At 42.6% G+C, this 25768-nt stretch overlaps 1 protein-coding gene across 2 annotated transcripts in view; it reads left to right on the top strand.

Moving 5' to 3' along the window:
• Positions 1 to 25768, top strand: part of VWA8 (von Willebrand factor A domain containing 8) — a 90062-nt gene that overhangs the window by 34802 nt on the left and 29492 nt on the right. For both annotated transcript variants that reach the window (XM_081947896.1, XM_081947895.1), the window contains exons 19-29: positions 4236 to 4342; positions 5907 to 5978; positions 8187 to 8263; positions 9312 to 9387; positions 10379 to 10514; positions 11637 to 11756; positions 12958 to 13163; positions 16185 to 16336; positions 21078 to 21186; positions 22191 to 22326; positions 24631 to 24833. In XM_081947896.1, the coding sequence (XP_081804022.1) occupies positions 4236 to 4342; positions 5907 to 5978; positions 8187 to 8263; positions 9312 to 9387; positions 10379 to 10514; positions 11637 to 11756; positions 12958 to 13163; positions 16185 to 16336; positions 21078 to 21186; positions 22191 to 22326; positions 24631 to 24833 (1394 nt within the window). The remainder of the gene's footprint in view (positions 1 to 4235; positions 4343 to 5906; positions 5979 to 8186; positions 8264 to 9311; positions 9388 to 10378; positions 10515 to 11636; positions 11757 to 12957; positions 13164 to 16184; positions 16337 to 21077; positions 21187 to 22190; positions 22327 to 24630; positions 24834 to 25768) is intronic.

Here is a 25768-nt window from a genome sequence, read left to right on the forward strand (position 1 = left end):
ACCGTGAAGTTTAGATGCCAAAGGGAACTAGCTGAAATGATATTTACAGTGCTAACACGGCATGAAAAAAATATTTTAAGAACATAATCATATTAGCTTCATTTTTAAGAGTAAGTGTATATTTTGATTTGACCAGCTGCATTTTTGCAGATTTCTGTGCCGGGAAATTCCATAAACTGGATTGCAAGGAAAGGAAACCTTGCAGGACAAATCATGATTACATCTTGATTTTCTAAAAGACCAGGATTAGATAGACAAACATCAAGCCGATATCTCGAAGCAAACATAGTGGACATCAAAATGCATCTACAGTAGTGGCCAAAATTGTGGAAAATTTTTGGGAAAAGTGTATTTTTGAGGTTTGATGGCTAACACCACCACTTTTTTTGGAGTAGTACCATAAAATTATATATCAATGAAAGATAGTTTAATCAAGAATGTAATGTAATATTCAGAACGTGATGGAGACAGATGATGAAAACATAAGGGACATCATGACAACCATTTTGGCTGAGTATATTCAGAAGGGAAAACAACAGATGGGGTGGGAAATAGACCTGGCCTATAGAGTGAACTCAGCGTATGCTAGAACACACAATGTCCCCAGGGAGGTACACATTAAATTTCTTAGGAAAAGCACAAGAGATGAAATCCTGAATGCACAAAGGGGGCAAGCCTTGACATACAAAGATAAGGAGATAACTATTCTGAAACAGATCCCCAAGAAAGTGAGGGAGAAAAGAAAATCTTATTTGCAATTGGTGAATAAACTATACCAGAAGGGGTGTGTGGTTTCGATGGTTACTGCCTGAAGGTATGCTAATATTCTGGGAGGAGACAAGAGTTAGAATTAATACACCCATATAGGCGCAGGCCTTTATGGAAAAAAATAAACTACTCCTAGAAAAACCAGAAGACACTTCAGTAGATGTACAAGACACGGGAGGGGCCGGAGCACTGCCAACTGGGGGAGATGGGGCGACATCAAGAAAGCTCAGATCACACAAATAAGTAAGAAAATCCATGTGATATAAACTGACCGAAATTACCAATTGAATGTACCACACTGACTATATGCTATTATGTAATATTTGAATTTTATGTAAATGTATACTATGAGTATGGAGGGGGGGGTGCACCTACCGCATTTCGCAGCTGCCAAAATTTGTAATCTTTCCCTTACCTTTTCCCTATGTAAAACATCAAAAAACCAATAAAAAACTTTGTTTAAAAAAAAAGAAGAACATAATGTAATGGAGAAAGAGAGCTGACGTCGCAACGACATGACGTGTGATCTCAGAGCTCTGAGATCGCAGTCAACACTTTTGCCGCTGGACGGTCCATCGTGACCTAAACCGTCCCGAAGAGACGGTGACATGGAAGAGTACGTCGTGCTGATCTCAGGGACATCGCAAAGTCCCTGATTGATCCAATAATACAATACAATACAATAGCAGAGTTGGAAGGGACCTTGGAGGTCTTATAGTCCAACCCCTTGCCTAGGCAGGAAACCCTATACTGTTTCAGACAAATGGCTATCCAACATCTTCTTAAAGACTTCCAGTGTTGGAGCATTCACAACTTCTGGAGGCAAGCTGTTCCACTGGTTAATTGTTCTAACTGTCAGGAAATTTCTCCTCACTTCTAAGTTGCTTCTCTCCTTGATTAGTTCCATCCGTTGCTTCTTGTTCTGCCCTCAGGCACCTTGGAGAATAGCTTGACTCCCTCTTCTTTGTGGTAGCTCCTGAGATATTGCAAGACTGCTATCATGTCTCCCCTAGTCCTTCTTTCTATTAAACTAGACATACCCAAGAGAATCTCTGCTTGCCGGCGACATAAGCACAGCCCCAAGCTGCTGAAGTCGGGACAGCTCCGCAGAAGGAGGGAAGTGGAAAGAGAAAGTGTGTTCATCTGATGAGGAAATCTTATTTTTATAAAAGACTGCCCAAAAAAGATTGAAGCTAAACTAAACTGGTAAAGAAAAGAAAATAAGCGGAAAAATTAAGCACTATTGGACAGTGTGTTATCCTTTTTTTTTTCCCTATGGATGGAAGTTTTGTAAACATTTTCTACTTTTTAAAGTGAAAGTTTAGGGTTTTTCTTCTTCTATTTCTTTTTTTACCTATGGATTAAATCTTCTTTATTTCTACAATACTGGTTGGGATGAAGTTTTTCTTTTCATTTTGTTTCATTTAAGAATTTCGTTTCTTCTGAGCCTGAAACATAAAGAAGATATAAAAGGAATATAAAGAGGGTAGTAACTTCAGAGGTAAAAGAAGTTACACTGCCACTTGGAGGTTGGAGGTTGAGTCCTGGAATCATTGTTTTTTTCCTTTTTTCTCTTTGATCATTTTGACCTTGCACTTCAAAGGCTTCAGCTTGGTTATAGAAGAGAAAAGGAGAGGAGCACGGGTTGTTTACACAGGTGCTCTTTGGATGCTCTTTGATAGCCGGAAAGAAGTGAAAACAAAACTTTGTTTTTAAGCTAGAATGGCAGTGTTTACTATCTGGAAGGATGGCACAACACCAAAAAGAAACCATAACATTACAACAGATTATGTTTGAAATTCAAAAATTATTAGAAATAACAGAGAGAGTTGAGAAGAGATGGGAAAATATTGAAAATAGAAATTGTAATGTGGTAAAACCTGATGGAAAAATGGAAGATGTCCAGCAAATGGAAAAAGTGGAGGTTAGAGTTCTAAAAACCCAAGGGAAAAATGAACAAAGAGGCAAGATAATTGTGGATATTGATAGTGAACTGGGTGTGGTTGGAGATGGAAAGAGTGGAACATGGAAAGGGAAGATAGATGGAAAGGCGCTCTACTCCAGATTTCAAGGTATAGAAGAAGAAAAAAGAGGAATTGATGGACTTAAGAAGAGAAACTTTGACAAAAGCACTACTGATAACCACAGATAAGCTGATTAAAGAAACTGATGGAGGGTCTCGAGATTTTACAAGATATGTAACAAGCAACAAGTTGCGAAGAAAAGTCCACACAAATTTGATGAAGGAAATAACCAGAAGACTAATTCCACAAATGGTAAAAGAAATAGGACTACACTATTACTGGAAAGACACTGGTTGAGATATGAAAACTAATAGCAAAACACTAGTTAAAGTTAGTTAAAATTAGAGCATTATGTTAAAAATGAAGTGATAACGGATAAAGTTAGATAAATAATAGATAATGATAACAATGTATACATATGTATTGGTTTGATAAGAGGAAATTTGGTATAAATTTTAAATGGTGAAAAAAAGGGGGGAAAGTAAGATAAACTTAGTCAAACTATTATTAAATAAATGACTGATAATGATAATAATGTAATATTTGTATCGACATGATAAAAGGGAAATTGGATATAAATTGTAAACAGTGATTAAGAAAAGAGGCGCAAAATTTTGTTATCAAACATAAATAATTTTTATTTTGAATGTGTTATAAAGATATAATGTTGGATGATATTGAAAATAGATAAAATAGATAATGGAATGCCATTATGTTTTTTGTAACCAATTGACATACTTTTTACAATCTGTTGTGGAAGATGTTTTTATGGTGTTGTGTCTTGTTTGTTTGTGTTTAAAAAAAAATTTAAAAAAAAGAATGTAACATAACAAAGCTTGTTCAATTATCTGTATTCTATGAAAAGTTATAGCCAAATATAGCTAGCAATAAAATCCAGTTAATAGAAGCAATCATTCTATCTTGGTTTCACATTATAACTGCCGCAGAGCTCAAAGACTTGGTTCAATCCACGGGAAGACGTTGTAAGGCCGTAATTCATGCTAAAGGTTACCCAACTAAGTATTAACTGACATGGTGATAACTTTTGTATATCTCATTTTTTTCTATGGTGATAATTTTTGTATATCTCGCTTTTTCCTATGTGTTTCACTTTTCTTCTTTATAACTGCTATTCTAATAGCAAACCCTTCATAAACGTTATTGCATTGCATTCTTGATAAAATTATCTTTCCATTGATATATAATTTTATGGTACTACTGCCCTCAAAAGTGGTGTTATTATCCATCAAACCACAAAATACTGTACACTTTTCCCAAAAGGTTTCCACAATTTTGGCCAAGCAACATTTCAAAAGCTACATTGAACTCTTTCCCAAAGGACGTTCCAAAATTAAATATTCCAGTTGCATTTAGAGTGGAAATAACTGTGCCCCTGTGGGCGTAAAATGATGACAGTGATCCTTGATTTATGTGAACTTTTAGGCGAAATCAAATCCGGCATCCTCAGGATCGGGAGTGTCCGAATTCCAGTTTACAATCCCTACGAAAGCATGAAAGTGCCTGACGTTCTTTTCTATGAAAATACTCAAGTAAGTATGCCTTCATCTCCTCTTCTTTCAGATGGATGGAGACCATCTCTTGGTGGTCTGTTTAGGGACGGACTCAGTTCGGGTCACTCTTCAAAACTGGCACATTCGGCATTTTTGAGATCATGTTGTGGGTATCCCCAAAATAGCTATTAAGGCGGAAGCGTGCCTGTTGTGAAAGGTGGGTTGTAAGATGTCATTGTTGTTAGTTGTGAAGTCATGTCCGACCCATCGCGACCCCATGGACAACATTCCTCCAGGCCTTCCTGTCCTCTACCATCCCCTGGAATCCATTTAAGCTCACTCCAACTGCTTTGGTGACTCCATCCAGCCACGTCCTTCTCTGCCGTCCCCTTCGTCTTCTTTTGCCCTCTATCGTTCCCAGCATGAGGTTCTTCTCCAGGGAGTCCTTCCTTCTCCTTAGGTGGCCACAGTATTTGAGTTTCCTCTTCAGTATCCGGCCTTCTAAAGAGCAGTCAGGGTTGATCTCCTCCAGGACAGTCCAAGGAACTAGCAGTCTTCTCCAGCACCAGAGTTCAAAGGCCTCCATTCTTTGGCACTCAGCCTTCCTTATGGAGGATGTAAGGACCCTATCTTCAGGCGTCTCAATACTAAGCATACTCAATTACTTCATTCTCTCTTCATAGGACAGTTCTTTGTATCCTCTGTACTTCTCTAACCCTCTTATAGGTTGACCTCATCCTTCTTCTAGTGTGGCGTCCAGAACTGGACATTCGATCAATCAAGACAGAATAAAGGTTTCCCCATAATTCCAAAGCAGTTATCCATTGACCCAAAGGTGCTTTTTCAAGAGGCAACTAGACTTTTCTTTGTTTTTCCTTGAAGACATTTAGCTTCTCATCCAAGAGGCTTCTTCCGTTCTGCCTGAATGGTGGAGAATGGAAGGATTTATATTCCTTGCAGGTCGATAGCGCACTTTCTGAGAGTTCTTGAGGCCACTTAGACAGATAAACAGAAAGACCTCCAAGTGGCCTCAACGACTCTTAGAGGGAGTCCCAATGACCTGATGACGGCGAGGAATATAAATCCTTCCATTCTCCACCATCCCTGCAGAACTGAGTAAGCTTGTTGGGTGAGAAGCGAAACCTCTTCAAGGAAAAACAAAGGAAGTCCAGGTGTCTTTTGGAAAAAGCACCTTTGGGACAAGCGTGACCTGGATGACGGAGAATCTGAATAGACAGTTCTTCATTGATGTAGTAGTCAAGCTACATCTGACTTTTCCGCAGCATATTAGGTTAATCGTTCAACTTACTTTATTTTTTCACTATCTAAAATTAAATCCTAGGCTATTTTTACAAGCCCTAAATACACAGCAGGGTAATCTATTCTCTACGTGTGCAATGGATTTCTGGTTTTTCCCAAGTCAAGAAGTTTGCATTTCTTTCTGTTGTGTGTCATGGGCTATGTTTAGCTCAATTCTGGAACATATCCAAGATCATTGGAGGGCATTATTCCTGCCTTTTTAGTTATTGTAATTACGTGACTGATCTGTGAAGTGTCTTATTTTCTTTCCAATTTTAAAACATGGGTCTCTTTTCTTTATTAGCATATGATGGTGATGGAAGATATGTTAAAGGATTTTTTGCTCGGAGAACATCTTCTTTTAGTGGGTAACCAGGTAAGGAACTATCAAATATCAAATCAATTAGGACATTTAAATAGTGTTAAATGTTAATACCACTTTATAATGCCTTGGTAAGGCCACACTTGGAATATGGCATCCAGTTTTGGTCCCCACGATGTAAAAAAGATGTGGAGACTCTAGAAAGAGTGCAGAGAAGAGCAACAAAGGTGATTAGGGGACTGGAGGCTAAAACACATGAAGAACGGTTGCAGGAACTGGGTATGTCTAGTTTAATAGAAAGAAGGACCAGGGGAGACATGATAGCATTGTTCCAATATCTCAGGGGTTGCCACAAAGAAGAGGGAGTCAAACTATTCTCCAAAGCACCTGAGGGTAGAACAAGAAGCAATGGGTGGAAACTAATCAAGGAGAGAAGCAACTTAGAACTGAGGAGAAATTTCCTGACAGGTAGAACAATTAATCAGTGGAACAGAAGTTGCCTCCAGAAATTGTGAATGCCTCAACACTGGAAGTCTTTAAGAAGATGTTGGATAGCCATTTGTCGGAAACAGTATAGGGTTTCCTGCCTAGGCAGGGGGTTGGACTAGAAGGCCTCCAAGGTCCCTTCCAACTCTACTATTGTATTCTTGTATAAATATACAAAAGCTCTTTGTATATGTGGTTAACAGTCAATTTCACTGAAATTGTAAATGAGACTTCTGAATAAATGTAAATAAATCTGGCTGAGGCCTTGCCAGAAATAATAAAGCGGTCTAAGCTTTCTGCTCATTGACAGCTAGGCTGCCCTTAGTCATAATTGAAGTGGTGATTCCTGTGAGGAGATAGACGGCTCTGTGTGTGTTTGTTTTGTGCGTGTTTGTGTGTGCATAAATAGTTATTTGGGAATTGTGTTTGGTTAATAAAAGCCGGCTAATCTGAAAGCTTCTAGTTACAGCTGTGATGAGATTTCAAGCCAAAATAAATGCCTCCCTGGATACTTTGCTATAGGTCCATGATGGCGAACCTATGTCACGGGTGCCACAGGTGGCACGCAGAGCCCATTCTATGGGCACCCAAGCCATCACCTCAGCTCCGTTCCACCGCGCATGCACCTACCGCCAGCGAACTGATTTTTGAGTCTCTGCCATGCATGCGCAGGGGGCGGGGCGCATGCAGAAGACGCGTGGGGGGGCGGGGAGACACACGCACATGGCGTGGGCGGGGAGCCCACGTGTGCATGCACTGGGGGCAGGGAGGTCTACGAGGCCCAAAATGGGGCGTGGGGGTGTGTGGTGCCCCTCCCCCCCCATGGCCTGTTTTTGGTCCCAGGAGGCTGCAGGGAGGCCCAAAATGGAGAGGGGAGCGCAGGGTGATATAGTGCACACATTGCATTATGGGTGTGGGCGGGGGGGGGTTATGAGCTGTTGCGCACATGCGCTTTTAGCATGCGATGACAAAAAGGTTAGTCATCCCTGCTGCAGGTGGATGGACCTCAGCCGGCCAACGAATTAATGCATGAAAAATATTCATAGACAATCTTCCCTTTTTTAATTTAAGAATAGAAATGAAGCTGTTGGCTTGCAAGTTAACGTCGGTTTCAAGCTTATTTATAACGTGTATAGCTAATCCTCGACTTACCACCATTCAATATAGTGACGGTTCAAAGTTACATCGGCACTCGAAAAAGTGACTGACGGCCGTTTTTTCAACACTGTCGCCTCAGGACCAAAATTCAGTCGCTTGGCTGCCGACTGACGGTCGCAGAGTCCCAGGGATCACACAGTCTCCTTTTACGACCGCCTGACCAGCGAAGTCGATGGGGAAGCCAGATTCGCTTCACAACCGTGTGACTCACTTAGCAGCTGCAGTGATTCACTTAACGGCTGTGCCAGGAAAGGTCTCAAATGGGGCAAAACTCAGCTTTTTCGCTTAGCAACGGAAATTTTGGTCTCAGTTATTGTCCTAAGTCAAGGATTTCCTGTATGTAGCCATGTGGCGTTTCAGCCATTAACACTACAGCAAATAAATCTCCCCATTTGATTTAAAAATAGTTGACGTTGCATTCTTTGCAAGGAGCCCCGTGAGTTAATACTGCTTTTTATGTGGGAATTTAGCCTGATTATAATAATTTTGTATTTCTCTGAGATGTCTTAGTGCCAGAAACTCAGGGCTATTCTCATTTTAGCTCCCAAATTTAGTAGAGCTTTTCACCCTATGTTCACCCCTAAAACATCTCTCGTTGCGGTTGCCTTCTTGTTGCAGGGTGTGGGGAAAAATAAAATTGTCGACAGATTCCTTCACCTGTTAAATCGACCAAGGGAATATTTGCAGCTGCACAGGTGAGTTGATCTTTGGGTGGGGGGATTCTTGTTGTCAACTTTTGGGGTTGGGCAAAAGTTTAAAAAACTTTTTAAAAAAACATTGATTTATATTTTATGTTTCTTAACTGCTCACTCTATCAGAGAGGGGCTCTGGTTTCCCTTCAGATTGTGTATGAATATGTGTGGGTACACACACACAAACACACACACACACACACACACACAAACAAACAATCTGAAGAGATTTTATCTATCTATCTACTGTCTGTCCATCCATCCATCCATCCATCCAGGTATCTCTCTCTCTCCCCCCTCCCTCCCCCCTTCTATCGTCTGTCCATCCATCCATCCAGGTATCTATCTATCATCTGTCCATCCATCCATCCATCCATCCATCTATCTATCTATTATCTATCCATCAGAGAGGGCCTCTGGTTTCCCTTCAGATTGTGTATGAGTGTGTGTGTGTGTGTGTGTATGAATGTGTGTGTGTGTTCATTTTACCAACCTCGGAAGGACGGAAGGCTGAGTCCATCTTGAGCCGGTCAGCATCGAACTGGAGACTGTGGTCAGAGCTTGCATGCTGCATTCTAACCACTGCTGTTCCGTGGCTCTAACCTGCGGTTATTATCATCCCCCCAAAATATTGGTCGTAATATCGGGCGCAGCTCCTTTAACAACCTCTTAGCAGTGGAAATTCTGGAAGAAACCCCCTATGCTGGTCATAAGTCGAGCCTGCCTACATTCTATAGCTGCTAAATGCCCTGAGGTTTCTCCAGCTGGAATCCAAGTACCCAGCTTAAATATTGGGTTTTTCTGTGGCATCTGCGTGCCTTTAGATTGGTGACCTGCAAAAATTGACTAGAAGGGAAGGGGGGAAAAAAACCTGCCTCCCCCTTGTGAATTAGAAAGTAGGACAGCATGTTTGCAAATGCAGCTTCCCCCTCCCTCTCTCTCCCCCCCTCTCTCTCTACACACACACACACACACACACACTCTACCCAATGCACTGATGTGGTCAGCAGGGATCTTTGCATAGAAACCTGTCCCTCTTTTTCTGCCTTAGGGACACCACTGTGCAGAGTCTGACGCTGCAACCTTCCGTGAAGGAGGGCCTGATCGTCTACGAAGACTCTCCCCTTGTAAGTTTCTCCTGGTGGACCATGGCTGCTCCTTCCCATCGGTCAACTCCCGGGACCTCATGCTGAGGCACTCCCGCAGCTGAGACCCTGATGAATTCAGGGTTCGCCTCACGTTTTAAGAAAACTGGGCCTTAAATACGTTATGTTATACATTATCATAAGATTGTAGATAGGTGGTGATAGATGATTGGCAGGTAGGTAGGTAGGTAGGTAGGTAGGTAGGTAGGTAGGTAGGTAGGTAGGTAGATGGGCGGGCGGATGGGTGGATGGAAGGATGGATAGAGAGAAAGACAGATTCAGAAAGAGAGGCTGACAGCTGGATAGAGAGGTGTATATAAATTAGATAGATAGACAGATAGATAGACAGACAGACAGACAGACATAAATACAGATGGACAGACAGACAGACGCAGAGGTACAGAGAGATGGACAGACAGAGAGATAGATATACAGATACAGAGAGAGATAAAGATGGACAGAGCTACGTAGGTAGGTGTGTGTGTGTAGATGGATGGATGGGTGGATGATGGGTAGATGGGTGGGTGGATGAATTGATGGATAGAAAAACAGATGAGATAATGATGGACAGACGGACAGACAGACGAGATAAATGATGGATAGATGGATGATGGGTGGATGAATAGATGGATAGAAAAACAGATGAGATAAATGATGGACAGTCAGATGAGATAAATGATAGACAAGTAGAGGGATGGATGAGAGAGAGAGAATTATAGGTCTTGTTTTCTTCTGATCCCCATTCATCAAACCTTTGAAACAGAGATCGGATTTTTCTTTCTTTGTTGGCCTGACCTGGGAATCTGCTTTGTTTGCTGGCCTTGTCCACAATCATCACAGAAGCCCTCCTATCAGAAGGGCTGCCCCCTGCGTTGCACCTGGGCTGGAAACACTGGATATCCTCCATGTCTGTAATATATATCTTTTTTCCCCCCTGGGAACGTTTGTCTCGTTCCAAATCGTCTCTTTCTAGGTGAAAGCCGTCAAAAAGGGGCACATCCTAATGATTGACGAGGCGGACAAGGCGCCCACCAACGTGACCTGCATCTTGAAAACTTTGGTGGAGAGCGGGGAGATGATTCTGTCCGACGGGAGGCGCATTGTTTCGAGTAAGCGGCCCCAGAGAGAAAGTATAGCTGACTTTATCGTAGACTAGCCGATAATCTGGCATTGCACAAGTATTTATTTATTTATAGGGGGGGAAATGTCCGACCAAATGTAATTTCTAATGTTGGATTTTCCCCCTTACCAGAGGGAGCTCTCTGTGAAGCCGTTACCATGGCTACTCCACTGTGTGGTACAGTAGAAGCCATTTTATAGCAGTACAGTAAAAGCCATTTAAAGGCACAACAGGCTGTATCTTAACAGAACACACACCTTGAGGGGCATTAGGGGTGTCTTACCCCCCACAGTATTTTTCTCCAGAGAGTAAGTCATCTGTGTACCAAGTTTGGTTGAAATTGTTTGAGGCCTTCCAGAGTTATGCTGGAACATACATACGCACAGAGCTGTTTTTATGTTATAGAAGAAGAAGATTAATCGATTAAGAGCTGTTAATAATATATGCACGAGGAGATGTAATTTTTTTCAGAGAAACGGAAGGGGTTGGTTATGAATTCATATTAATGTATAACATACAGTGCAGTGGTGGGTTCCAGACCCTGTCGCAACTGGTATGCTGCGCACGGAGCCGGGCGTCCTAATTGTGTACGCACGATGTTCATGCATGCGCACACCACCGCTCTGTGACACCCAGCTGTTTGGCGGAGGTCGCGCAGGCTCCGCACTCTGTGCACACATGTGCAATTGGCTAGTCGCGTTATAAACAGGTATGGAACGCGGGTGGGTGGGTAGCCCAAACGAGCCACCGTACCGATACGATGGCGGCTGCTCCCGTACCGGCTAGAACCCACCACTGATACAGTGCATCCAGAAAAATGTTTTCCTTAAGAATACAAGCAGGAGTTCAACAGGCAAATTAGCAGCTTTCTTCCTCTAGATCAGGGGTGTCAAACTCGATTTCATTGAGGGTCGCAATGGGGTTGTGTTCGATCTTGGAGGGAGGGGGGGCACCCACGATTTCCACTACCAGTTCGGGCGAACCGATCCAAACCGGCCGAATAGGATTTCTGCTGTTAGCTGTTTACTATCTTTTGAGAGTCACGTCCTTTTCTCTCTGGAACGAAGTCTTGTCAGATGGAAAACGCCAATTCTCTTTCTTTACCTTCCAGATCCTGCTGCTGCAGACGGGAGAAAAAATGTCATAGTCATTCATCCGGATTTTAGGATGATTGTTTTAGCGAACAGGCCGGGATTCCCTTTCTTGGGGAATGACTTTTTTGGAACACTTGGTAAGTCGGGCGCTTCGTAAAAGCTTCTGTTTTATGGTCCTCTCTGTGGGAAAAAAATGCTACTTTTGTTTCACGAGTCCAGTTGCAGAAAGAAGAAAAGAAAACTCCAAGGAAGCTACTTATGTAGGTGTATTAAAACCATTTCTTTATTTTAGACTCCTTTGCCGTTTGGAAAAAGAAATCTATATTTTGGGCCATGCGTAGTTTTCCTAGGAAAATGTTTTTCAAAAGAGAATGTAAGTTAGTGGTGGTTTGTTCTCTGATCTTGTATAGTTTTCAGACGTTTTGTCATCAGGCTAGGTAACATCATAAGTGGAACATGTCTTGTTTATTATGTGGTATAATTATACTATTATCATGATTATGATTATGTGATCAGTTGGTCACGCCGTGTGATGTGGTCACACCCGTCAAGACACGTTGCCAGCTGACCACATAAGACCTATCAAAGCAGGAGAGAACTGAAACAAGACACTTCAACCAGGTAACTGATAGTGTTACCTAGCCTGGTGATGAAATGTTCAGAAACTACACAACAAGCTCGGAGAACAAACCAACAACAACATCTACCACCCGAGCTGCAAATATTTCCCACCGTTGCTAAGAATGTAAGTAAAAAATAAGCTCCATTTTGAAGGACTAGTAGTAGCATAGTCAGCATGCTAAGCTTACACCTGTTTTCTTCAAAAATTTAAAATATCTCGAAACACCTTGACTGTAGCACACCAGAAGCTTAAGTATCACAGATCTTCTTCTTTATTATGAACTACAAATGAATGATGGCGAACCTTTTTGGCACCGAGTGTAGAAAAGGCAGCGCTATGCGTATGGACACTTGTCTGGGCCGCGACCAGGAAGAGGATCTATCCGGAGGGCATGCGCGTGCTGGAAAATAAACTTCTGGTTTCCGGCCCACGCGTGCACCCCAGCCACAAGTCTTCTGGTTATTACTGCGCATGCACGGATCAGCTGACCAGTGCCCATGCTCATGCTGGAAAACGGAAGACCAACTCTTCTGGTTCCTGGCATTGCCACACGCATAAAGGCCAGCTGATTGTCGCATGCGCGCCAGAAACCTGTCAGAGGGACGGGTGACACCGTGCTTGTGCCAGGCGGCATGGCTCCGTGTAGCACTGCGGACATACAGGTTCGCCATCACGGTCATATTGGATAGCATTTCCCCCTTTCTTGCTTGTTCCAGGAGATATATTTAGCTGTCACGCTGTTGATAACCCTCAACCGAACTCGGAGCTGGAGATGCTTCGTCAGTATGGGCCTGACGTTCCGGATTCGGTTCTCCAGAAACTAGTAGCAGCTTTTGGAGAGCTGCGAAGTTTGGCTGACCAAGGAATTATCAATTATCCTTACTCAACTCGAGAAGTAGTGAACATTGTGAAGCATTTACAGGTACTACAATACAATACAATAGCAGAGTTGGAAGGGACCTTGGAGGTCGTCTAGTCCAACCCCCTGCCTAGGCAGGAAACCCTACACCACTTCAGACAATGGCTATCCAACATCTTCTAAAAGACTTCCAGTGTTGGGGCATTCACAACTTCTGGAGGCAACTTCTGTTCCACTGGTTAATTGTTCTCACTGTCAGGAAGTTTCTCCTCAGTTCTAAGTTGCTTCTCTCCTTGATTAGTTTCCACCCATTGCTTCTTCACCTGCCCTCAGGTGCCTTGGAGAATAGCTTGACTCCCTCTTCTTTGTGGCAACCCCTGAGAGATTGGAAGACTGCTATCATGTCTCCCCTAGTCCTTCTTTCTCTTAAGCTAGACATACCCAGTTCCTGCAACCGTTCTTCATATGTTTTAGCCTCCAGTCCCCTAATCCTCTTTGTTGCTCTTCTCTGCACTCTTTCTAGAGTCTCCACATCTTTTTTACATCGTGGCGACCAAAATTGGATATAGTTATTCCAAGTGTGGCCTTCCCAAGGCATTATAAAGTGGTATTAACCCTTCACATGATCTTGATTCTATCCCTCTGTTGATGCAGCCTAGAACTATGTTGGCTTTTTTGTACTTTTGACGGTCATACAGGTAGTGTATGACTGTCCCTGATCCTGGACGGTTCGCTAATAATTGAAGACATCTGACTTCGGACTTGTTTAAAGACTGCCCTTAACATTTAACAGAATAACAGAGTTGGAAGGGACCTTAGAGGTCTTCTAGTCCAGCCCCCTGCTCAGATAGGAAGCCCTATACTATTGCAGACAAAAGGTTATCCAACATCTTCTTAAAGACTTCCACTGATGGAGCACCCACACCTCTGGTGGCAAGTTGTTCCATTGATTACCATATTTTTCGGAGTATAAGAGGCACCGGAGTATACGACGCACCAAGGTTTTGAAGAGGCAAATTAAAAAAAAAGTTTTTGCACTATGCAAACCTCAAAAAGGGCCCCTTTTTTCCCAAAAAGGGGCATAAATAGCCTTTAGGAGACAGAGTGCTCCTGGGCTTGGGGGGGGGGGGGGGCGGGCAAAATTGATGCAAGAGCACTCTGCAAGGCTCCTAAAGGCTGTGCACAGGTTTCAGGAGGCAAAAAATGCTGCATTCAATGTATAAGACACACCCAGATTTTCAGCCTCTTTTTTGAGGGAAAAAGGTGCGTCTTACACTCTGAAAAATACAGCAATTGTTCTCACTATCAGGAGCGAGAAGAGACTGGACAGCCATCTGTCCGAAATGGCATAGGGTCTCCTGCTTGAGCAGGCGATCGGACTAGATGACCTACAAGGTCCCTTCCAGCTCTCTTACTCTATCACAAAGAGTTAAAAAGAAAGAAAGACGCTTGGAATGCTTGTTTGTGCCAAAGAACTGTCATAATTCAACAAGCTGGACGTTGAACCGTTCCATAAATGAATCTAAAAATAACGAAGGAACAAACAGAAATTATGACATAAAGCAAGAGACGGTCTTCATTCACCCACTCGATTCCTGCTTTGAATTCATGTTTCTGGTTGGCTTGGCCTCCGGGGCTTCCAAGGGACCTGGATCAGGGGAATGACTAGATTCCTTTAGGATTTCTTCAACCAGTAGCATGGAGAAGCAGGAGTAATTGTTTAGGACACAGAGGCTGCCCCATTCCTGTGTCTATCAAGTAATGGGAACCCGCTGGGATGAAAGGAAGGAGGGAAGTGATACAATCTCACAGCTTGGGAACGGAGGAAGGAAATTACTCATGCACAATATCTGTTTCTATCATTGTAGGGCTCTACTGACTCTTCTGCCGCAAAAATCAGGTTTTATTTTATACAAACGTAGCCTGCTTTAGTTGGAAGGTGTTTATACTGCTGGCAACTTCAGGATGTGCATATTCGCAGCACGGTTTATTTAGTTATAAAATCCAGCCGATGGCGGGCTGCTCAGATCTTCCCTTCGGTTCACACACGATCAAAAGTTGTTTTGCATTGTTTGCACATCTGAAAAGCAGAGAAGAAAATGCACCTTGGGAAAACCGGACATCCCGTGGTCAGCAGTCTCTGTATACGACCTCCAGCTAACCTTTTCTCATGCAGTAGCTCTCTTCATTCATTCATTCATAACAGTGTTAGAAAGGACCTCGGGGGTCTTCTAGTCCAACCCCCTGCTGAAGCAGGAAACCCTAGACCATTTTAGACAAATAGTTGTCCACTCGCTTCTTAAAAATCTCCACTGATGGAGCATTCACAACTTCTGGAGGCAACTTCTGTTCCATTGATTGATTGGTTCTCACTGTCAGGAAATTTCTTCTAATTTCTAGGTTGCTTCTCTCCTTGATTAGTTTCCACCCATTGCTTCTTTTTCTACCTTCAGATGCTTTGGAGAATAGTTTGACCCCCTCTTCTTTGAGGCAGCCCCTGAGATATTGGAAGACTGCTATCATGTCTCCCCTGGTCCTTCTTCTCACTAGACTAGACATACTCAATTCCTGCAACCGTTCTTCATCTGTTTTAGCCCCTAATCATTGCTTCTTGTCCTACCCTCAGGTGCCTTGGAGAATAGGTTGACCCTCCCCCTTCTTTGTGGCAGCCCCTGAGATATTGAAACACTGCTATCATGTCACCCCTGGTCCTTTGTTAATCATCTTTTTTGTTCTTCTCTGTGCCTGCAAGAGAGAAGAGGCTTCATTGTGTAAGCAGAAACACCCCTAGGTGACATTCTCCCTCCGAATGTAACAGTTTGTTTAAATGACCACACAATTTGACGGTTTTGTCTCTTTACTCCTAATTAACTGATAAAAGTTTTGATAGTCGTTCCTTTGAAATGTCTTGAAAAATACGTTTCTGGGTATTGCGATCCACGGAGAACGTGGGGAACCCCTGGAATTTTTTTTTTGTGTGTTTGTGTAACGGAACAAACTTTCAAGTCGCATTTTCCATCACCGCCAACAAACTCACGCTTGGTTTTTATTTTTTTCCCCCTGTCTCTTTCTTGATCTCTGCAGAAGTTTCCGACCGAAGGACTTGCCAACGTCGTTCGTAACGTCTTTGATTTTGATTCCTACAACAAAGAAATACGTGAGATACTAATTAGGACTTTGCACAAACACGGAATACCGATTGGAGCCAAACCAGACAACGTACAGTTGGCTAAGGAGTAAGGCTAATTGTCTGCTGTATTGCTGCTAGTTATAAAAAAAAACCTGGAAATGCTTGAAGCAAATTCCATGCGTCTCTTTCCTCCTAAAAGGGTCATTCGGTTGCGTAATTATTTATTTACACAACATTTATCAGTGTGTATCTTTACGGGATACCGCAATATGTTTAATTGGAGGAGTCATGTTTTTTTTTTAATCTAATTAACATTGGTGATTTGTGCAATGGAAATAAATAAAGGGAAATATTTGTTTGATTCTTCTCGGTTTCTATTCATTGTTTGGTCTCGTTGCTAATTTATCGCTGTCATGTGTACGAAGCTGGTTTGTAACTTTTTTGCGGGGAAATGAGTGAACTGACTTGGCTTTTAATCCTGCACGGGACAAATTTCCCCAAAGTACTGCGAAATTTCAAATCAAAAGATCTTGATTCAATAGCCAGTCAACAGTCAAATTTCTCTGGTGAGCGACGTCATTTTGTAATGATGTCATTAAGCCAAAGATGCAAATCACCCACACCGACAGATTTTCGTATTTTAACAGAAGTTTGTGAATAACAGACATCGTCTCCCCAATTAGACCAAAGTTTTCTCGTATTTCTTCGACCTTGCAATATGCCAGACTCTTTTCATGGTATCCAGTTTGGTTAATGGTATTTATGGACACCCTGTGTTATGGGGTGCCCATATAATGAACGTCAGACAGATACCTTGGTATATATAAATAATAATAGTTCTTTACAAGGTTACATTTGTAAGTTCAAACCATAACAACGTTCAGAAACCATCTTAAATGAAAACAAGTATTTCCCTTTATGCTTGGAGAGGTTATGCGAAACAGACTTGTAAAAAATGGTGGTTATGTTGCTTGTTTTTTTGAGATGATGAGGAAGACAAAAGTCCACTTTGCTAGCTTTAAATCTCACTTGGTGGTTAGTCAATAAAGCATCTCCAGCTTTATCCTTAACTGAGTAAAATCTTACAGGCAGAATTGTAGATATTAATTCAATTATTTCCCAATTTTAAACCCAAGGATCCTTAAGGGTGCTGGTTTTAAAACATGCATCCAATAAACCATTGAACCGTAGTCCCAAAAGAGTATGCTTTCCTTTTTTAAGAGGCAACTGGACTTTCTATTTTTTTTTCTTTTAAAGATGTTTCGCTTCTCATCCAAGAAGCTTCTTCAGCTCTGACTGGATGTTGGGGAATGGAAGGATTTATATTCCTTGCGGACAGCTGGTCATTTGTATCCTTTTTGAGGGTCGTTGAGGCCACTTGCAGGTTTATCTGTGTCCTCTCTCTAAAAGGATGCAAATGACCAGCTGTTTACAAGGAGTATAAATCCTTCTATTCTCCACCATCCAGTCAGAACTGAATAAGATTCTCGGAGAAGAAGTGAAATGTCTTCAAAGAAAAAACAAGAAAGTGCAGTTGCCTCTTGAAAAAAGAACCATGATCTGGATGTCTGAAAATCAGACAGAGAACATTTATTAGGCAACATACAAATTGATTAAACTTCCATCCATTTAGACTTCATACTTTAGTAGCCTTATTATCTTTTATCATTTTTCCCCCTTAAAAGATTCTCAGTTTAAGTTATAACGGATCTCATCTTTTTTTGTCCTGTTTATGAAAAACCAGCTCGATCGAGCGATTAATGTACAAGCGATACGTGGAGTAGTCATTGCTCACAATTTCCTGTGAATTTCCAGCGGGAGCCAAGGGGAAGCTGTGTTAATACTCTTTGTGGATTCTCACATTTCTCACAGTGATGTTTGGGACTCAGTAGCAAAAACGGTGGCTCTTAGAAATCATGAACTCTGTTTCTGCATAAACAAAGTTCGTGCTTGTAAAGTTTGATTCAAAATTGTCCTTTTCTCGTGCTTATAGGAAGCCATTATAGAGTCACAACTTTGGGGGGGGGGTATGGACCCTTCCTCAAACGTTCCAAAATCAGGACCATCATCCCCAACTCTCTATAACCGTGATGGCGAACCTATGGCACAAAGTGGCACATGGAGCCATGTCGCCAGGCATGCGCAGTGGCCGCCGTTCAGGGTTTCTGGCATGCATGCGCACACAACGATCAGCTGACCTTTGTGCGTGTGGCAGCGCCGTAAACTGGAAGATTTCCCAGTTTCTGGTGGGAGCCTGCGCATCGTCCAGCTGATCGTCGCATGCGCATGCTGGAAACTGGAAGTTCATTTTCCAGCAAGCGCATGCCCCCTGGGCATCTACTCTTCCAAGTTGCAGCCCCAACGAGCGCACACATACACACTGCCTTGCAAAGGTTCACCATCACTGCCCTATAATGTTTTTCCATCCATATTTGCAGACATTCACTTCTCCTTCCTCTGTCTACAGCAGTAGGATGAAGAAGGTCCATCCATAGGCAGTCCCTGACTTACAACACTTCATTTAGTGACCATTCAAAGTTACAACAGCACTGAAAAAAATGACTTACGGCCGTTACTCACATGATCAAAATTCAGATGCTTGGCAACCAGCTCCTACTTACGACGGCTGCCGTATCCTGGGGTCACGTGATCCCCTTTTGCAACCGTCAGACGAGCAAAACCAGCGGGGAAGCCGGATTCGCTTAACGACCGTGTTACATACTTAACAACTGCAGCGATCCACTTAACCAACCGTGGCAAGAAAGGTCGCAAAATGGGGTGAAATTCACTTAGCGAATGTCTCGTTTAGCAGCCGAAATATTGGGCTTGATTGAGATTGTAGGTTGAGGACAGTCTGGTGAGTGGATAATGCAACCACTTTTGAAACCATCTGTAGGCAAAGGCGGTTAGTTACTGTTGACGGTGAAGAAACACCTCGCGGTTTCTCCATATACGTATCTAAGGAACTTCTTTACGCGGTTGTATAGAGGACACAACGGAAATTCCAACAACAGGGTGACTCAGATGGAGCAATCGGCATGTTGGTTGCCCAGTTTCCCATGTTTAGTTATGTGCAAACATAATCTTCATCCGTTACCACTGAAGGCACTCAAGTTGAGAGAAGTTTGACTACAAGTCCAGACTTCTGTCGTTTGACATTTACTTTTTCCCCCCTTCGGTTGCTGAATTATACAGACATTACATTTGCAATTGTTCCCGGCTTCTCCAAAGTTTACAATCCTTCAAAAGAGACGGCTTTTGGTCAAGTGTGAACTGTCGTTGTATAACACAATGTCATAGGAAGTAGCAGCTTTAATAATAGATGTCCATTGGGATTGAAAACTTTATTGATCGATTCAGATTATTTCAGGATCTAGGCAAAAAGTGTGCCTCGTTTATAGCCAACTCTAAATTTATGTTCTGATTTGTATTTGTATTGTATTTGGAAGGAAGAATACTAACTCAAACAGGTGTGATTCTATAAACTCATTAAATAGAAATAATTCTAAGTCCTAATATTGAAAATTCTAGCTTGATGGGAATCATATTTTGACCCGGTATGACCTGTTAGAAATTTCAAACATTTCATTTCTCCAAATCCTCAATTCCAGATCTTCAAATGCTGTTTCACAAAAATGCTGCTTGTATTTTCTAAGTGTAGAGTTGGTGCAGCTTCTGGTGCATTAAGGACTTATTTCGTGTGTCAGAACTTAGGTTTTTTTTTTTTTTAAACAAAGTTTTATTGGTTTTTTTAAAATTTACAAGGGAAAAGGTAGTGGAAAAGGTGTACAAATTTTGGCAGTTGCAAAGTGTGGTAGGCGCCCCCTCCCTCCAAACTCATAGTATACATCTAGGTAAAAGTCATTAATACATAGTCATATATGGTCAGCATATTAGTTCCATTGGTACTTTCAATCAGTTTGATACATAGTAGTATATAGTCCACATGTTAATTCCATTGGTACTTTCGATCAGTTTATGTCAAAAAGATTTTCTTATTCATTTTTGTGATCTGAGCTTTCTTGGTATTGCCCCATCTCCCCCTGCCGACAGAGCTCCGGCCCCTCCCGTGTCCTGCATATCTGTTGTAGGGTCTTCTGTTTTTTCTAGGTGTGTTTTGTTTTTTTCCATAAAGGCCTTTGCCTCTATGGGTGTATTGATTCTAATTCTTGTCTCCTCCCAGAATATTAACATACCTTCAGGCATCAGCCATCTGAACCACACCCCCTTCTGGTATAATTTATTCGCTAATTGCGAATAATTTTTTCTTTTTCCCCTCACTTTCTTGGGGATCTGTTTCAGAATGGTTATTTCCCTATCATGGTATGTCAAGGCTTGCCCCCTTTGTGCACCCAGAATTTCGTCTCTTGTGCTTTTTCTAAGGAATTTAATATGTACCTCCCTGGGTACGTTGTGTGTTCTAGCATAGGCTGAGTTCACTCTATAAACCAGATCTATCTCCCATTCCATCCGTTGTCTTTCTTTATGAATGTATTCAGCCAAAATATTTGTCATGATGTCCCTTATGTTTTCATCATCTGCTTCCATCACATTTTGAAATCTAAGGTAAAAGGACATTCTCTCAAATTCTGTTTTCATCTGTTGGGTATCAAGTTCTTTGTTTCCCTTCTGCACCACCTCCACCCACTCCCTAGAACTTAGTTTTTGTTTCATCTGAACCATTAAACATTTTTTTTTCCTCTTCACAAAAATCCCCAAGTGGAATTCCATCCTGCAAAGTAGCATTGTCATCTTAAGATTCTGTTAACAAGATGAAAACAAAAAGTATTGTCAACTCAGAGAAATGTGTGCCACATTAATTCCAGTGATATATTTTTCTTGGTCAGATTGCCATTGCCAGATACCAAATTTATGGGCTACTGGAAAATGAATCATTTGGGGAAAACACGCCGAAGACTCTTGTGCCCTGCTGAAACACATCGTGTAGATGTGAAGGTTTGTGAAATTTGGTTCAAGTTTAAGATTAAAAGAGGAGAATATTTGTAGCTCGAGGTTGACATGAGGGCTCCTTGGTGTTCTCTGAGCTTGGTGGTTTTCTTGCAGACGTTTCATTACCCAACTAGGTAACATCATCAGTGCTAGAAGGAGTGGGGTTTGCTCTAGCAAATGGATGATGTCACCTAGTTGAGTAATGAAATATCTGCAACAAAGTCACCAAGCAGGAAAAGCACCAAGGACCTGCATGTTTAACGGGGGTTAAGCATTTCCAGACTGCTAAATCTAAAGAAGTCAGATAGTTGCCACTACTTTTAAAAATACTTTAAAAAAAAGAATCATGGAATCCTGGCTGATTATGGGCAATTATTTTCAAATTAAAGAATAGAATAGAAATCAGATGATGAATGGAATAGAATAGAATAGAATAGAATAGAATAGAATAGAATAGAATAGAATAGTAGGAAGGGACCTTGGAGATCTTCTAGTCCAACCCCCTGCTTAGGCAGGAAAACCTCCTTATAGACAAGGAGAATTCAGCCAAACAAGTAGTCCTCATTCAGTGACCGTTTGAAGTTATGGTGGCACTGAAAAAAAATGATTTATGACCATTTTTCACACTTAACAACCGTTGCAGCATCCCCACAACTGCGTGATTAAAATCTGGACCCTTGGCAGTCGACTCGTATTTATGACGGTGTTGTCCCGGGGGGGGGGTGTCACGCAAGCCCCTTTTGCCACCACCTGCCAAGCAGAATCAACGGAGGAAGCCAGGTTCGCTTAACGACCGTGCGGCTAACTTAACAACCGCAGCAATTCGCTTAACCACCGCGCCAGGAAAGGTCGCAAAATGGGGCAAAACTCACTTAAGAACTGTCTGGCTCAGAAGCAGACAACTTGGGCTCAATTGTGGTCGCAGGTCAAGGTTCTGCCTGTCATTGTCTTTGTTTTGCCAGACTTCGTTCCGGTTTTGGGGTTCAGGAATGGCTCTCTTTTTATTTTAGGGCCCCATACATTTAAACCTGCAGGGCTTCCCTCTGGAAAGGCACGAAGGCAGAGCCTTGAGTTTTACGGAAGAGCTGGCATTCTGGACCCTCCCTTTGAACCAGGTTAACTTAGTCTGCGATGTGGCCTCTCAAGGTAGAGTACCGGGGGGGGGGGGGGATTGCTGCTGGCGTTATTGCCGGTTCTGTGCGCAAAAAACGTTGCACGGGTGGGCTCGTTTTGCTCGCGCACATGCCAAACGCACATTCCACACGTGGGTGCATTTGTATCTAAAATATGCGCATGTGCAAAACGTTAAAAAAGGGAGGGGAATACATTTCTGCAATTAAAATTGCGCATGGGCAGAACCGAAAATCAAGATGGCACCGTAGAAGAACCGGTTCAAGGGCGTGGCAGGCCTGGGTCGCTTACTGGTTCCAGTGACGCGGGCCGCCAAGTTACTACCTATTCGGCTGAGTCGGGAGGAGCCCACCTCTGTAGAGTACCCACTTTATTTCTCTGTGAGTAAGTAACGACTGGAGAAGCTGCGGGAGGAATTTAAAACGGATATTTGCAGGAATGATTTTGCTCGCGAGTTAAGTCCCCGAAGACTGTCCTTTTGCCTGCTTTTTCTCTTGAATGTGTTCGTCCCTTCAGTACAATCATCAACAAGCCCCTGCTTCCCTCTTCAATAGTTAACTGTGTAGTAGGGCAAACCTTCTGCAGAATAATCCTTATTTAATCCTTCCTCTCTTGCTGCGTGACTAATCCTTTCGCCTGGTTAGAGAACTCGCCCAACGGATAAGCCAAATTGCCTCGCAGCCACAGGCAGTCTTGTCCAAAATCGGGTAGGGTAGAATGGAATAGAACAGAATAAAATAGAATAGCAATAAGAAAGAGCAGGAATGGAATGGAATAATGGAATGAAGAATAGAATAGAATAGAATAATGGAATGAAGAATAGAATAGCAATAAGAAAGAACAGGAATGGAATGGAATAGAATAGTGGAATATGGAATAGAATAGAATAGAATAGAATAGAATAGAATAGAATAATGGAATGAAGAATAGAATAGCAATAAGAAAGAACAGGAATGGAATGGAATAGAATAGTGGAATGAAGAATAGAATGGAATGGAATGGAATAGAATGGAATAGAATAGAATAGAATAGAATAATGGAATGAAGAATAGAATAGCAATAAGAAAGAACAGGAATGGAATGGAATAGAATAATGGAATGAAGAATAGAATGGAATGGAATAGAATAGAATAATGGAATGAAGAATAGAATGGAATGGAATAGAATAGAATAATGGAATGAAGAATAGAATGGAATGGAATGGAATAGAATAATGGAATGAAGAATAGAATGGAATGGAATGGAATAGAATAATGGAATGAAGAATAGAATGGAATGGAATGGAATAGAATAATGGAATGAAAAATAGAATGGAATGGAATGGAATAGAATAATGGAATGAAGAATAGAATGGAATGGAATAGAATAATGGAATGAAGAATAGAATAGAATAGCAATAAGAAAGAATAGGAATAGAGTAGAATAAGGAATAGAATAAGGAATAGAAATAGAATAGAATTGATAGAACCCTTTTTTTAAAAAAAATATTATTATTCAGAAGTCTACTTTACAAGTGTGTAAAATGGGAGTTTACTTTATCCTGAAGGACACGGAGAGTGTAGACATCTCTAGGTTTAAGCATTTGTTGCATTAATTTCTTGAGATTTGACTTAGGCCAGGCCAAAAAAATTCCAGGGTGTTGCAAGATTAGAAATGCACTCATTTTACTCAATCAAGGAATCTTTTCTGGGTGTATACAAAGGAAGTTATGCTATTGTAAAGATAATAAATACAAACCTTGGGTTTTTTCCACGTATTTGCTCTGTAATTCTAAGACCCAAGATGTACAGGTAGTCCTCGATTTGCAACCATTCATTTAGTGACCGTTCAAAATTATGACGGCACCGAGAAGTCCGTTTTTTCAGACTTATGACTGGTGCAGCATCCCCGTGGCCACGCGATCAGAACTCAGACACTTGGCAACTGACTCGTACTTATGACAGCTGCAGCCTGTTCCCCTTTAGTGACCTTCTGACAGGCAAAGTCAAGGGGAAGCCATATTCACTTAACGACCCTGTGATTTGCAGAACAGCTGCAGTGATTCACTTAACAACCATGGCAAGAGAGGTCCTAAAAGGGGGCAAAAGTCACCTAACCAATGTTTCACTTGGCAGCATAAATTCGGGGTTTAACAATGGTCATAAGTTGAGGACTACTATACCTGCGGGGGAATGAGGGGAGAGATGTTGTGTTTTTCTGATCTGACTTGCGGGGGGAATGCAGGGTGACGGATGTCAATCAAATCATGATCTCTGATGATTCTAGCGAGGGTTTCGGTGGTAGAGAAATCCTGAACTTGCACCCTCTCTCCCACTAAAGAGCGCGAAGACGGAACTTCGCTTTATGTGGCCACCTGCAATCCCGTCTCCTTATATTTCATGAACGCCTCTGGGAAAACCGGACACTGCATGGACCTCTACGACCTCTTCCCCCGAACCCTTCGGGGCATGTGGCAGCCCTTCGTCCGGCTGGCCCCCCTCGGCAGCCCCCTCCAAGGCCAGGTCGTTCTGCACGAAGAGCAGGTAAAGCCGAGGGGAGGAGGCCGGGCCGGGGCTCTCGGCCTTCATTCCCTGGGGGGGGGGGGAAGAGAGAGAGAGAGAGATCTTAAAATTAGGAAAGGACCTGGAGATGACTTTGCGATGCAGAATACAAGCAGGTTTGTGGTAAAGTCCTGTGAAGGTGGGCAGGCAGCTATTTGGTTTATGTCTCTTTCTTTTCTTTTCTTTCTTTCTCATTCACTCCATCCACTCATCCCTTCCTTCCTTCCTTCCTTCCTTTCCTCCTCCCTCCCTTCCTTTCTCCATTTCCTCCTTCCTTACTGTCAGGAAATTTCTCCTTGGTTGCTTCTCTCCTTGATTAGTTTCCAGCCGTTGCTTCTTGTCCTTCCCTCAGGTGCTCTTCAGGTGAAGAGGGGAAAGGAAGGTAGACCCATCTCTCCTTTGGGGAAACCCCTGAGACATTGGAAGACTGGGATTTTCTTTCTCCTTCCTGCCTTCCTGGGCCTGTTTTCCAAGCCCTTCCCCTCCCTCGCCCAACCCTTCCCCCCCCCCCCCCACTTCGATCCGCGCTCGATCTTCCTTTGCACAAAGTGCTCTCCTGCTGCTGCTGCTGCTGCGCAACTTGGCCGGGTCACGAAAACTCGCAGCAAGGAAAGGGAAGTTCGACAGGAGCTAAAAATAAAAGCCTCTGTGAGAAGAACGGCGGTGACATCTGTGGAACCTCTGGAATGCAAAGCGCTGGGGAGCCGGAGGGTCAGCCGGAGGCTCCTTTTCTCACACTGACAAATGGACGTGGCCCAACCGGGCAGATCCTTCCAGCGTCCCTGGAGCACAGCCAGCCCTGGGGCTCGGAAGCCCTCGCCCATGACGCAGAGATCTATTCTGGGAGACAAACCACGATGCCCCCGGTCAGGACTCTGTTCAGAGGGGAGCCATTAAGATCGGCCTCAGTGGCACCC

The sequence above is a fragment of the Natrix helvetica genome, assembly GCF_964273705.1.
Source record: "Natrix helvetica genome assembly, chromosome: 3".
Taxonomy (NCBI): Eukaryota; Metazoa; Chordata; class Lepidosauria; order Squamata; family Natricidae; genus Natrix; species Natrix helvetica.